The 14299-nt window shown below is 41.2% G+C and overlaps 1 protein-coding gene across 3 annotated transcripts in view; it reads right to left on the bottom strand.

Annotated features, from left to right (window-relative positions):
- Positions 1-14299, bottom strand: part of elavl4 (ELAV like neuron-specific RNA binding protein 4) — a 77930-nt gene that overhangs the window by 22745 nt on the left and 40886 nt on the right. For all 3 annotated transcript variants that reach the window (XM_085264071.1, XM_085264074.1, XM_085264072.1), the window contains one exon: positions 4125-4228. In XM_085264071.1, coding sequence (XP_085120197.1) covers positions 4125-4228 — 104 coding nt within the window. The remainder of the gene's footprint in view (positions 1-4124; positions 4229-14299) is intronic.

Here is a 14299-nt window from a genome sequence, read left to right as displayed (position 1 = left end):
TCTGTACAGCTCTCCCTCATTTTCTCTCCTTGTCAGCCAACTCCAGATGTCTTATCCATCAACACCTCCTCAAGCTGTAAGCGGTATTGTGTACAAGTGTGATGCGCTGCGTGTCTGACGCAGAAGTGGCGTGTGCAAGAAAGTTAGAAAAACTGTAAGTGTGAAGATTAAAGGGAGTATAAATGTGTCTCAGATTATGTGCATGCATGTCACTGTCAGCTCCTTTCACCTTTGGCTTTCTGCTTCCCCTCACACCTCGCTAGGAAAGCTGTGTCGCAGCCATTGCTGACAAATCTGAGGTGTCATGGTGAAGGAAACAGCGGCAGCGAAACCAACTCGAAGACGCTTCGCAGAGACATGTCACCCGAGACCATGTGAATCTCTGGGCCAAGCGTTTCCTTAGTAGTGTAGTGGCAGAGAGTGGGAAGGGTGTGACATGAAAGAGCGACAAACTTAATTTTAGAATTACCGCGCTGCCTTTTAATTTACCTTGTTACCTTTAGGGTTTTTCAGTCTGTTGTGGAGAGAGAAAGCAGGGAAAGAGAGTAGTGGGAGGGAGGAAATGAAGTGTGAAAAAGAGATAGCGCTAGACAGAGATGCAGGGTTGTCTTCTGTCATTATGAAGGCCGCCTTTATCTCACGAACCACTTGAGGCAACCTCTTGTGTCGTGAGAGTGTGAGAGTGAAAATCTGTGAACTCAAACTGCTATAATAAAAGACTTCACAAAATGCACACTGTGTAAACAAAATTCAACTTCTACCCATTTTTTAAAATTGGGAAAAAGCTTGTTTTTACTTAAAAGCACGACGCACTGTGTGAGATTCAAAAAGCATCTCTGATGAACAAACAGGCACGTTAGTCAGATTCAAATACACGACTGTGGTTCATGAGTCTACCTGGCAAACTGTCTGTTGCAGTATTAATAATCAAAATCATATTATATATTTTCAGCTTTCCTCGATGTTCTATTGTATAACTGCATTTCTCAATTTGGAAAAAAAAGCCTCTATCTATGAGAATATTATGAATGTTGTGAAAACACAATATTCAGCTTGCAGTATTTTTAATACTAGCAAACTGTAACTTGATTCATCAGTTCGTCTTGTAAATCGTAGACACAAGATGGTATATGCATGCATTTTTTAAAAGGCATGCAAATTCCTTTTAAAAATCTTTAAAAGTCTTTAAAGATCCTCTTACTTAACAAATGATTTGAATATTTATTACTACTTTTACAAAACAGCGCTGGAGGAACCTTAAAAAGAGCTAATACGCAACAAAGCTAGGGAGGAAAAAAGTGAAAGAAATAAGGGATTTACAATAAAGTAACAACTGTTTGGACTAGCTGATAGTGAAAGCCACTTTGAAGGGCGGTGCTCCTCTGATGGGGATTTGTGCAGTCGCACACACAAGCTTGCACTCTGGTTTTTAGGTAGTCATGTCTCTCAGAGAGCCCTGCTACGAGCGCAGCTCATGTGGAACACACGCAAAAATACAGACGTGGACACATCAACCCGTAAACATTAGGGGTGCAACGATATTCGTATCGATATTGAACCGTTCGATACAGTGCTTTCGGTTCGGTACGCATATGTATCGAACAATACAACATTTGTAATTTATTTTATCAACTTTCCTTCTGACGATGCTGTCTGTGTTGAGCGCTCAGTGAATCTGCGTTCGACTACTCCGCCTAGGCTGCACTGTCGAGCGCAGATTCACTGAGCGCTCAACACAGACAGCATAGTCAGAAGGAAGAGCGCGGGGCAAGCTAGCAAGACAGAAGTTAAGCTCTCCTTGCAATATGGACCTCCCCCACTCTTATTCAGATCTGGCGTTTGGAATTATTTTGGTTTTCATGTGACGTATGACCCTGTAGGTAAGCGAGTCATGGACTAAAGTAAAACAGTATGTTGGATGTGCCATGCAATGCTCAATTACATGGGTGGGAACTAGTGTGTTAGCGCAGTTAGCTCGTTAACGTGTTGGCCGTCTAGCCCCATGCACGGGGCGATCGGCGGTAGCTCGTTAACGGAGATTTGCCGTGTTGTGGCGTTAAGGTCATTTCAACGAGATTAACCTGAAAGCACTAGTGGGAACACAACGAATATGACTGCACATTTACGCCGACATCATCCTAGTGCAAAGACAAAAACAACAAGCATGCTACTAACTTTAGCCGAGTCATTTAGACAGCTGTTAGCACATGATTCTCCTTATGCTGCTGAGAATATAGCCCAGAAGAAGCGGATAGTATAGCTTTTATTTTGGAAAGAGACATTTCTCTGTAATAAACTCTCTTTTCCAAAGATGAGTGATTCCTCAATCAGATACAGCGCTCGCAAAATCGCTAGCCCGACGTCCTGGGGCTAGCGATTTTTTTCAGTCGGGGTACCAAAATCTATCTCTTCCCTGCCCGTCGGGCTATTGTAGGAAGGAAAAATATATGTCAATGCTTTTGCATTCTTTCAGAAATGTAGCTGGGTAATTATGTCATTGGCATCGGTGAGCCACTGTCAATATGTGACATATTGAAATCGCGTTTGAATTTGCGCTTGTTTTTTGCTTTCACTTTGCAATCGTGCGAACTGTGTATAGAGAGCGACAGCACTGATCTGTGAGTGATGATAATTTGTGCACCAATTCCTCTGACATCGTCTTATTAATCGTTAGCTTACTATGCAAACATGACAAGTGAAATCTCCCGCAGCAAGCTTAAACATGTGAGAGGTTGATCGCGCAGAGAATCGCTGAGCTTATGTGAGTGCGTGTGTAAAAGCAGCAGGATATATATATTTTACTTCTGCTGAGCCAAATAAGACAGGTCAGGGTGAAGAAGTGACAGCCAAAGAAAAGCTTACCACAAAACGGAAAAGTTATGACAAATCAGACTATAAGGCAAAAAGAAAGTGTAGCTTTATGGTTTCATGGACAAAATAATTTCTGTGGCTGCAATATGACGAGCTAAATAACCAGGGCTGCACATAAGTGGTCCGCAGGTGCGCATTCGCTGTCAAAATAAAAAACACGCACAAGGGTTAGGGTTAAATTTAAAAACTGTACTTTTGAGTTAAAATATATATTTATAATTTTAATAAATGACAAATTAAAAAGGCATGAACATTTTTTTGTATCGAAAAAATATCGAACCGTGACACCAAAGTATCGAACCGTGAATTTTGTGTATCGTTGCACCCCTAGTAAACATCTCATCTTTACATATATATTCACTAATACAACACATTTACTCTATAAAATCCACATTTTAGACATCACGCACAAAATATATATGAGGCTCTTATTTTTTAAATTCGATACCAAGCCAGACAGTTTATGCTGTCCAGGGAATGGAGGGATTCCCCGTGGGATTCCCTATTTGCAAACAGGCTAATCCCATCCTATTAGATTAGATTAGACTAGATTAGATCGGATGACAGAAAGAAAGAATCCAGGGATTACCACAGAGCAACAGATTACGGCCCAGCTTAAAACAACATATCAGCAGGCACAGAGCACAGAGGATGACAGCAGAGAATACGAGGGGAGAAAATTAGATTAACAGGAGGATTGATACACTGTAAAACATCTGCTCAAACTATTACTTGTGAGGGTTCTTTAAAATGTGTTTGGAGGAAGGACAGCGCAGTACTGAGGCTGATATTACTGCTGTGACAACCACCATCGAGCCTGCAGATTAGTCTTGCCATTTAGAATGCAATAACAGAGCCCTCAATTATTTTGGACAATATGATGATTGATGTGTTTCTTCCCTTTTATTCAGAGATAACTATAATTTCACCTTTACATTCTGACATTTAAAAAGCAATTAGCATATCAACCATAGTCACAAGCTTTTTTTTAATGTGTCTCTTTGATTTAGATGGTCTTTTTCATTTCTGACGCTCATTGATGTTAATCCCATCTCACCCTCCAGCACATCCGCTAACAGCATCACTATCTAAAAGGGCTCTCAGAAATTAGAAGGAAGTCTTATAATTTAAGTTTAACACGACCTCCACAACTTTAAATTACTGAAATCTTTTTGTCCAAAGAACACTTTTCTTACTTTAATTGCTTGTCTGGTCGTTATGTAACAGACATAGGCATGCACGGTGTGATTTACCTTGATTGTTTTGGTCTGAAGTCTGAGTCCATTTAACGTGTTGATGGCTTTCTCTGCATCCTTTGGATCAATGTAGTTGACAAAACCGTAGCCCAGACTCTGTCCTGAAATGCCAAAAAGAAAGGAAGCATTTTAAAATGTGTTCACAATCCAGGTGTTTATGTTTCAGGTAAGGCCTTGCCTTTTCAGCAAGACAATGCCAAACTGCAGGATGGTCATACTAATGATATGAGTTCAGGTGCTATACAGTTTTATATATAAGGCAATACTTGGATTGCTGCCTTCCTATATAGGTTCCTTGCTTGCAGTGAAACATGCTGGTCATTATCCTCTTCGACCGCAAGGTTACTTGTTATTTTCTGTTCCATTTGCCTGAACTGAATTTGGCAAAAGAGCTTTTGTCCATTTAGCACCTTCGGCTTGGAACGAACTGCAGAACGACTGGAAAATGACAGAATTCATTTCATTAAGTGCTTTTAAAATTAAACTAAGAATCCTTGAGGCCAAGTCCATAACATGCAACTGTTTCAATTAGATTGTTTGTCATTTTAACTGAATTTTATTTTGTATTTTTCATTTATTTTTGCATGTGTGTTGCTGCTGCCTGTATTTAATTGAGTAATTTTTGTAACTGCGAGGCACTTGCTGCTGCCTATCTTGGCCAGGTCTCCCTTGAAAAAGAGGTTTTTAATCTCAACGGGATCTTGCTGGTTAAATAAAGGTTAAATACAAAAATTAAATAACAAATAAACAGGCCTCAGAATCTGAGAAAGGTGGAAGTGATGTCAACACAGTTGCCCAAACTGACAAATTAATTAAAAGGGGTTAAATGACCTGTAACTGTTTAATTTTTAAAATTTAGGGTTTTTTTTTTGTTTGTTTGTTTTTAGAATTAAGTTGTTTTAAAAATTAGCTTTATTTTGATTGTGCATTAAAAAAAACAGCCTTACCACAACACCCAATTATTGTGGTGCTTTTCTTTGGAACAAGCCGCCTGCTAACCTGAGACAACATGCATGTGTGCCTGGAAAATCCTTCACAACATACATGTGCCGTCGTTACTGCCGACAAGATCAAAGCGACTCCTGCCTGGAGCACCGCGAGTTTTGATGTGACTTTTTTTGTCATGTGAAGGCTGCTTTGTTGCCACGGCTGTTCAGATTTGTGCTCTAAAACATTTAATGAGTGAGACATTGTCTTTCCAGGTCTCTCTATATGAAAATAAAGGCATAATAAACACACTGAATACCCCCCAAAAACTGCTAGTTAATTATGGTGTAATAATGCACATAAACAAACAAGAAAGAACCTATGTGTTACTTCATGCCTGAACAGCCTTACTTGGTGTGTTACGCTCTTATTGTTGCACTTCTCATTATTATTTTTTATTGTACTTGTGTTCTTGAGCTCGAGGGAATTTAAGGCGCCGGAGCATCCAGTTGAAGTTACTCAAAATATATGTGTCAACTAGTGAATGCCTAAAATATAATGCGATAAATGTTACTCAAATTCTGTCTGAATTATGACAGCGAAACTCAGCCTAAGCAAATAAAGTATCATAGAAGGTACAAACAACATATTTGTTACTGTCTTTTCAGCTGTGCAAAACGAGAGGAAAAATACCACCCCCACTTCCCTCAAAGCTCAAAGTGTCTTAGACAGCAGACTCCCTTTGAGAGTGAAGTGGGCCTGACATCTCCCAGTGTTTCCCCAACAGATCAAGCCTTTCAACGCGCTTAGACTTTAAGCGGACGCCTCTAGCCGTCGGGGCGTTCAGTCGGCTAGTTTTCCACAAACAGCCCCCATCCACTAACGCCACACACAAGCACAAAGAATCCCAGGCAGTTTAAGAAGAGCGGCATGCACATATTCATGCTAATGGGAACAGACAGCGGTTAGTCAGAGACAAAGTGAATCACAAAATATGGAGCATGGCTGTTTCACAAAATAAATACATTTGGGCTATGGATATCACGGCGCAGAACAGCTCAGAAGCAAGCAGTGTAAGGGCCAGGAGGGACTTGTAGTCCTAACATCAAACAGCTGATGATTTTCTCTTCTTCTCCCCTCTCCTCCCTCTTCTCCTCTGGATTAACTGTGGATTATCAGACACTCTATTGTTAATTAAAAACCTGCCATCCTGGGGAGACTACTGCTATTTATAACTAACCATCCTCTTCTCGCTCTCTTCTTCCTCTCTGACTCTCAGCTGACATCAGGTGGCAAGTTAAGAAAATTAAGCATAGCTGGGAAATTATTTCTGGGGCTTCTAATGTTTTATTAAATAGTGTACACAAGAGACTATGAATAATGACGTGAAAGAGAACATTTGGCAAAAGTAATTAACTGAATGAAAATAAAGCATAGCAAAATTGCCCATAAACTGTATTCTAAATAACCCAGTAGTGTCTCTAATAACGACTGCTCATATGTGCATCAATTGAATTTACAGTGAAATTCCAGATGGGTACAGTTAAGCGCCTGCTACGGAGATCACTCTTCTTTGGTGTTTGCTACCTCTCTCGCTCACTTTCCCAGCACCTTCCTCACCCCTCTTCTTCATATTCAACAAGAAATGTTGAGGTTCGACAAGCACAGCCACCAGAAGGTTCTGGCAAAGAGCACTTGTGCAGCGCCATTGAGATGGGCCGGCTGTTTGAGTCATCCAGTCAGACAAATGGGGCCAAACTGGCAAGCATGTATGCTACTGCTGCGAGGGGGGGGTAGTCACAGTGTGGGAGGTGCGCATGCATGCGTGTGTGCACAAGTTGGTATGGAAATATGGGTAAGCACACATGTGAGTGAGTAATAGATGACACTTTTACAACAAACCCACCACTATATTTACTTTGATTACACCTCTGAAGACTGTGGTTTTCAGCAGCTGCTACTATATGTAAATGATATTTGCGTGTGTTTGCATTTTAATTGGGTGTGTATGTTGTATACGAGCTCAGGCTGGTGTTGGCATATCCTCCCGCCCCCACTTGCGTCTTCACTCCTTCTTTGGCAAGGTTAAGGGCCTCTGGGGCCGGAAGGAAGAGGGTGGGAACGAGGCTTACTGGCTGGCATCTTTCCCCAGGTGAACAAGGAAAGGAGGGTAAACAGAGGGAGACATCTGCCTGCAGCATCAGAAAATCTCCAGGAGGGGATTCCACCCACCGTTTCCAGCTTGCTAAGGAGCAGCTAACAGCAGGGAGCTGCCGGCAAACTGCCTGGCTGCCTGGAATTTGCACGGATTGGCAGAAGATGCACCACACTGGCAGATGTACATACATGTGCACACATCTAAACGTATAATCGCTCAATCACCACAAACAAACGCAGGTAGTAAAGTACGACTTCATGCCAGGACAGTAATACGTGGAGTGGTGGGTGGCTAGCGAGTAAGCACGCCATTGTTGTTGCATTTTCTTAGTTTTTCAAGTAATGTTAGCAATGAAAAAATCTCAATCCTCTGCAGTGAATATGCACGCAGAAGCATGCAATAAATAAAAAAGTGTGAGCAGTTCTATCTGTAACCTGCAGTACGATACACAGAAACAGAAGCAACGCACCGTACAGCTGGTTTTCAGCCTGTCACAGCACCTACCGTGTACACCTCAACACTGCTCAGCAGATCAGGACCACATTTGGATCACAGCATCAAAGTTCTCCCTCAACGTTCTGGCATTAAAAATGGCTGAGGACCAGTTAACTTACTGGAATGCAAGGTCAGCCGAGAGTAAACCAAAGTAAGCCAAATACAAAGATGATTCTTCTAATACTCTAGCCACATATTTCCAAAGATTGTGTCTATTGCCACTTTTCTTCTAGTTATGTCATCAAAGTTCTTCTTCACAGCTGCTAAACACCAATAAAAAATTCAGCTTAATGTTATAAAATGTGTTTGAACAGTTTAGAATAAACATATGAGACATTTAAATTATTTTCGTGTAACAACTTCCAGAGAAAAGTCTGAAAACTTAAAGAGATATTTGATAGACACAAACTTTTTATACTGCTGGAAAATGACATAATCAGTGCATCTAAAGGGAAAATAGAGAAGCTATTAAAATGGCATGATGAATAGCCTCTATCATGGTTGTAGCTAACAGGAAAATCTGCCTTCTGTTGATCAATTTGCTTAATAGATGCACTGACTTATATATTTTAAATGTCAATTAAAACCAAGAACCCAAATGATGCATTGGTCTTCATAATGGCCTTTTAATGAGGTAAGATATATACTCGCCTTTGATTTGTCAGCTGCTCACACTGCCATTTGTGCAAATTCTCCAGCACTTCTAACGGCTTAAGAAAATGCTTAGCAGCAATAAAAAGAGGCTTCTTAATAAAAATTATGTAAATTTAATAATGGCAAGTCCCAGAATAACACATATGTAATATATAAAATCAAGGAATCTAAGCTGTTAACGGTATTTATTGTGCATTTGCCAAAAGCTGTCATTACATACTGTATAAGCTCAGGTGCCCGTGCAGTGCTTTATCATTTTGTGCCACGCGTCCACTTTCGCTAACAGCCTAACCACATAGGATGGCAGAGTGAAGGAGAGGGGGCTAATTTGAACCCACCTCCACTCTTTTGGTAGACCTTTTTGTGCAATCTGACATAAATTGTATAGGAAGGTGGGCATGTTTTTCAGTGGTAAAAAATCACTGCTATTTCTAGTGAGGAGCTCTTTGGTGTGTTGGCGAGGAGTTATGACTAAGCCATTATTTGTTTCCTGAGGAGCAGCAGGTTGCCCAATGTGTGAGATGAGAAAATGAGTGTGCTTCGAGCCGGTGTCCTGCCTGCTGGCACTGCTATGTAATTTCACCTCTCCTTTCCCCTGTTCGTGCACATACATATGTACACACCAGAAGATGCAAGTGTGAAAGCACACTACCTATGCAAAATGACATACAAGTACCTAGATATAGTACATAATGGACACACACCAAAGACAAGTAGATGTTTCAGTGAATGTAGAGCTATATAATCAAGTTGGACAAAAAGGTATTCACCAATGACACTGTGAGATACACTGCATGGTGCACAATTATTTGCTGTGAGATACACACAGAAACAAACTCCTGTTATTATTTTCTGCCTTTTGTTCTATTATGTGACTAAAAGCCCTGAACTGCAGACATGAAAGCATCTTCATCACCATCTCCTGCTATCATCAGGCAAACGCACTATACTCTTTGATGTGAAGTGGACGCTACCGAAGGAAACGCACAGCTGTATGATCTTTCTGTTTTACAGTGTATCTGTGGTCTATTGTTCCCCACAAAATTCACTGGAATAGTGCAGTTATTAATCAAAAAGTTCATTTGAACTGCTGTGTTGTCAAAACAGACGTAAGCTGGAGCCGAACCAATTTGTAGAGCCGACGTGTTCAAATCCTATTTAATTCTTTATTTTTGGCTTTAGTTCTTTTGCAGTTTGTGACTTTCAGTGAAAATATTTTATGAAAACATCTATCTAATCTAAATATTTTTACTGCATCTATGTGAAGGAAACTTTACAGCCTTTCTATAAAAACACTGTTCCCACAGTTCCACTTGTGGACTGCAGCTGAGTCATTGCAGGACAGAAGAATGAAAGAGGGTGAGGGGGGTTTGCAGTGTGCAGGAATCATCAGAACTATGACGTTAACACACCTTGAGAGGACCTCTCCACAGAAACTGGCAAATCTGCTCGGTCAGTCTTAAATTTCAAGACGTTTTAAGATGAGGCCAAAGGACGAAAAAAAAAACATTTCAATTTGTCAAACTAAATGTGTCACATTCGCTGCTTGTGTCGTCTCTCATCCCTGACGTTTTGACCCTCGCTGCTGCAGCAACTTGAGGTAGTGCTATTTTTGATAGGCCAGCATTCCCCAACATTTTAAAATGTGCCCTGTCACCAGCTTCATGTCAAAATACACCTTAGAGACTCTCAACCGCATAGGGCATGGGCAGGGGTTTGCAGAGAATGATCACAAAGGGAACAAACGGCTGCCTTAGAGCTGTACAGTAAGTGTATATCATGTGGCAACAGCCCATTTAAATAACTAAATTCATAAACAGAGCCACATCCCCCCCACGCACGTATCTACTGTAGATCCCTCTCCCACTCACTCATTCAACACATCTTTTCCTCCTGGGTTGCCAAGGTAGCAGCCACTGTTGCAGTCAGGAAGCTCCCACTCTTAGTTCCCAAGGCCCTGCTTACACCAACACACACACAAACACACACATATACAGACACACGTAAACCACCCCCTCATGGTGGCTCCCAGAGCCTTGGGGCCAATGGACTGAAGCCTGAAGTGTGTGGGCTGGTTGGCTAGCTGCACAGCTGAGAAACAGGAGACGAGAAGCCCCCTTTAAGACTCGGATAACCCTGTTATGTCAGGAATGTAGAGCCCACCCTGCTGTACCTGCTCTGATACTGAGCAGAGTCACACCCTACCAACAGTTTTGTGGCTCACATTTGTGGGGACGAAACGATTGTCTGGGTATATCTCCTGCCTAGGCATAGTGCACTCAAGAGCGGAGGATTGGAGGGCAGGTTAACCAGCCTTGAGGCGCATTCAGCCTCCGGATCCGAAGTCGGCATAAGGGACAGTCACAACCTCTTTGTTCCATGTAAAGGGCACTCAAAGCGAAATTGGGAGGGACAGAGGCTGTCTGATGTGAGGGTCACAAGAGGAGTGGTGCAGCCAGGCAAACTCAGGATGTCCAATTCTGGGTCCCGAGCAGGGGGCGGGAGGAGATTGAATGAGGGAGGGTGCTACGACGGGGGAGACAGGACATTCTGGGACCTGGGACTCTGAAACTTTAATGTGTGTCTGCCTGCGTATGCACCTCTGAGCCTGGCAGGTCTCTTAATACCTGGCTTTGGAGATGTCAAATCCTTTTTTCATCTCTTTCCTTGTCAGCTTTGTTCACGCTATCTTCAGCCTTCAGCCCGGTTCAGGTTCAGATAAATGAAACCTGCATGTGGGATATAAACACCACACCAGATCTCCCACAACATGGTTTCAGTAAGCATTTGAAAAAGTGCGTAATGGTTTTTCACCACACGGAAAAACCTGCGCTTGTGTGATTTAAGTTTTCTGGAAGGTATAAACGTCAAACAAAGAAATAGCAGGTGTTTTATTCTATCACTCTTGTAATAATGTAGAAAAATAGCTTAAATATGAAAACGATTAGCTTTGCCTCCCAGTATGTCATAAATTTATCTATTTAAATATATAACCTGATGTTTATAAACTGAATATCTAATTTGCCCCCTTATGCAAGTGCAACCATTACGTCCTTGCAGATCGTGGTTAAAATGTATGTAACTAATGGAAATGTGCTCCCCGGCTTCTGCATACAAAGCAAGCCAAATCCAACTAACCTTAAGTGGGTTTTGTTGGGCTTTTTAGCAACTACAGTTCATAAAATGTATGCATCCTTATGTAAGAATAGATTTCAGTGCATAGTTCTCGAGCTGCTGTCCGTCAGAGGTGCTCCAGCTTGAACTACTCCACATCTGACATCACAGTCCATCTATTTTTCATGGCCAACATCTGCTTGGCTTGCTACATTGTCACTACGATTTGCATCAGCTCCCCCGATTCCATGTATAAAACCAACACATGGAAGGTGACTAGAGTAGTGTGCACAAAAGGCTTCAGTCAGTGTGCTTTAGGGATGTCTTTACAGGATGCGATGTATTTCATCTGCACAAACACAAAGAAGCATATTAAAGGTGAGAGGTTTACTGCGAAAACCTGAAAAATTCTGTGGCCGCATGGGAAAATAAAAACGGCACCACAGGCAGCCAGAACGGGGCCAACGACTATTTAAAGTAAAAGTAAAATATTTAATCTGTCCCCACAAAATAAGACTTCCGAGCTCTTGGCTAGTGTAATAATTGGCACGAAATGAGGATGCAAAAAAATGGCTGCCTATAAAAGTATAACCCCACTGCAAACCCTACTCCCCTCCCTAATGCAATCAATTCTTGTTCCAGCATGAAAAGCTATTTTCTTCTTCTCCATGTCATTATGAAAACAAATGCATTCAGTTCTCCGCCAGAAATGCAGCTGATGCAGAAAAATGATCCAGAACAATGCCTTACTGACAAGGATCAGTCAATTCCATTTCTTTCTGTGTGCATATGGCCGTGTGTAGATATTCGAGAGTGCTGATTCAGTGCAGTGCAAGGTCCGCATGGGTCTTTTCAAGCTATCCATAAAGGACCGTGTATCATTTTTTCTTATGTCTAAGAGGCAGAGCTTTCAGACGGTGAATAGATTTTCAATAAAAAGAAGAAACACACAGTGGAAACATTTATAGTGCAGAGTCTGAAAGCCATTGTGGATTTGATGTAAGCATTTCTATACGTTTCTACTGCACAGAATTAACTGTAACAAGAACAACACGTTATATCTTTAAGAGCACTGGAGCTATGTGCGTGTAAGCTAGACTTAAATAAAAGATTAACCTGCATATCCCCTGTGTGTTACGAGAGCACCAGGTAGTTGTGCAAGCAGGCAAGCAGGTAGGCGTGCGGGGAGCAACAAAGACACCCAAAGGTGGCTTTTCTACCAGCTGAAGTCAGCCGGGGTGACAGACGGAGCTGAAGTGTCTACGCCTGCCTGAGCCTCACACCGTCCTGCCGTCATTGGAGCTGACAGGAGCGAGTCCACAGGAAGCTGAGGTGACGCCGAGGACCTGTCTGTCTCATACCTCTGAGAGGTCCGAGTGCTCACACCTTGTCAGCGAGCACTCACAGGTTAGCTGAAATGCAAACACTGGTGGTGGGAAGCAGATGACACAAATGCTGATTAATCAAGTAAAAAGGAAACCAAAGAAAGACTTGTGGAAATCCTTAGTATCGGATGAGACTCGAGAAAAAATCTAAAGCGCTGTGATTTTAAAAATTCTTTATTAATTCATGGATAAGTCAGTCCTCATCAGCCTATAAGCATTATAGCCTGATCAAGACACACTTATCCATGAATTATGGTATAAGGTCTTAATACCTTATAGCCAGATGGAGACTGGTTTATCTATTAATTAATACAAGGATTTTTTTTACATTTAATTTCTTTGGACTGGCAACAACAATACTGGCGGTTTTCATTAATAATAATAATAATCAGGAAGTCTTTTTATTTTGTTTACTCTCTACTTGACCACTGAGCCTACCCTTTAAGAGCTTCTGACTGTTTAACATTTTCTTCCTTTTCTACACAGCAAAATCTCCAGTGTTAAATTAACACTAGAGAGTGTCTATATGGGTCCACACCTCTGAGTGTTAAATACAACACTGTTGAGTGTTAAATTAACACTTTTGACAGTGTTATATGTTTAAAAGTAACCTAGTCAGTTTTGAAGATTAACAATGGCTAACACTGAGCAGTGCTGATTTTCTAACACTGGAATATTTCTAACACTTTGAGTTATTTTCCAGTGTTAGAAAATCAGCACTGCTCAGTGTTAGCCATTGTTAATCTTCAAAACTGACTAGGTTACTTTTAAACATATAACACTGTCAAAAGTGTTAATTTAACACTCAACAGTGTTGTATTTAACACTCAGAGGTGTGGACCCATATAGACACTCTCTAGTGTTAATTTAACACTGGAGATTTTGCTGTGTACCAGGACTATAGCAATCTGCCTTTTTCTGAGAAATGTTTGCTTAAAGTGAATTTGAAATAGCTGATACAAATGTACCAGGGAATCTAACCACTCCTTCTTGTGTTATGAACACCAAATACACTGGAGGAATATTTCAATCTTGTAAGGATTAAATTTTTAAACTGTTATCCAAGTGCATTTCTGAATAGTTCTGTGAATTTATTTAAATTCTTACACTTTGTTCTAGACTCGTGTTCCACATACTGAATATTAGAATATGAAGGCAGCGATGCCTCGTAAGAGCCAAACTCTCATCAAGATAGACCGCTCTCACGTTTCAGTCAGAAGTTTATCTTTTTTTTTTCCTTAAAAGTATATGGAGATATTTATGACAGCTGAGAAAGGAGGGGTGCAGGGTACAGGTGTATGTAAACCTAAAAAAGTGGTCTCTTAACTCTCCCACCCTCCCTCTTGAAAACCTGGCGTAGTCTGTTAATGATTTGGATGACTGTGAGAGAGCATGAAGCCTCTTGGCATTCCCTGCTGGAAGGGATCTGTACTTTGTTA

This window comes from Mchenga conophoros, linkage group LG23 (assembly GCF_057382185.1).
Source record: "Mchenga conophoros isolate Kocher_MC1m ecotype Shallow Benthic linkage group LG23, M_conophoros_male_GT1.1, whole genome shotgun sequence".
Lineage (NCBI taxonomy): Eukaryota > Metazoa > Chordata > Actinopteri > Cichliformes > Cichlidae > Mchenga > Mchenga conophoros.
Note: the sequence above shows the minus strand (reverse complement) of the source record. Positions and strands in the feature narration are given on the sequence as shown.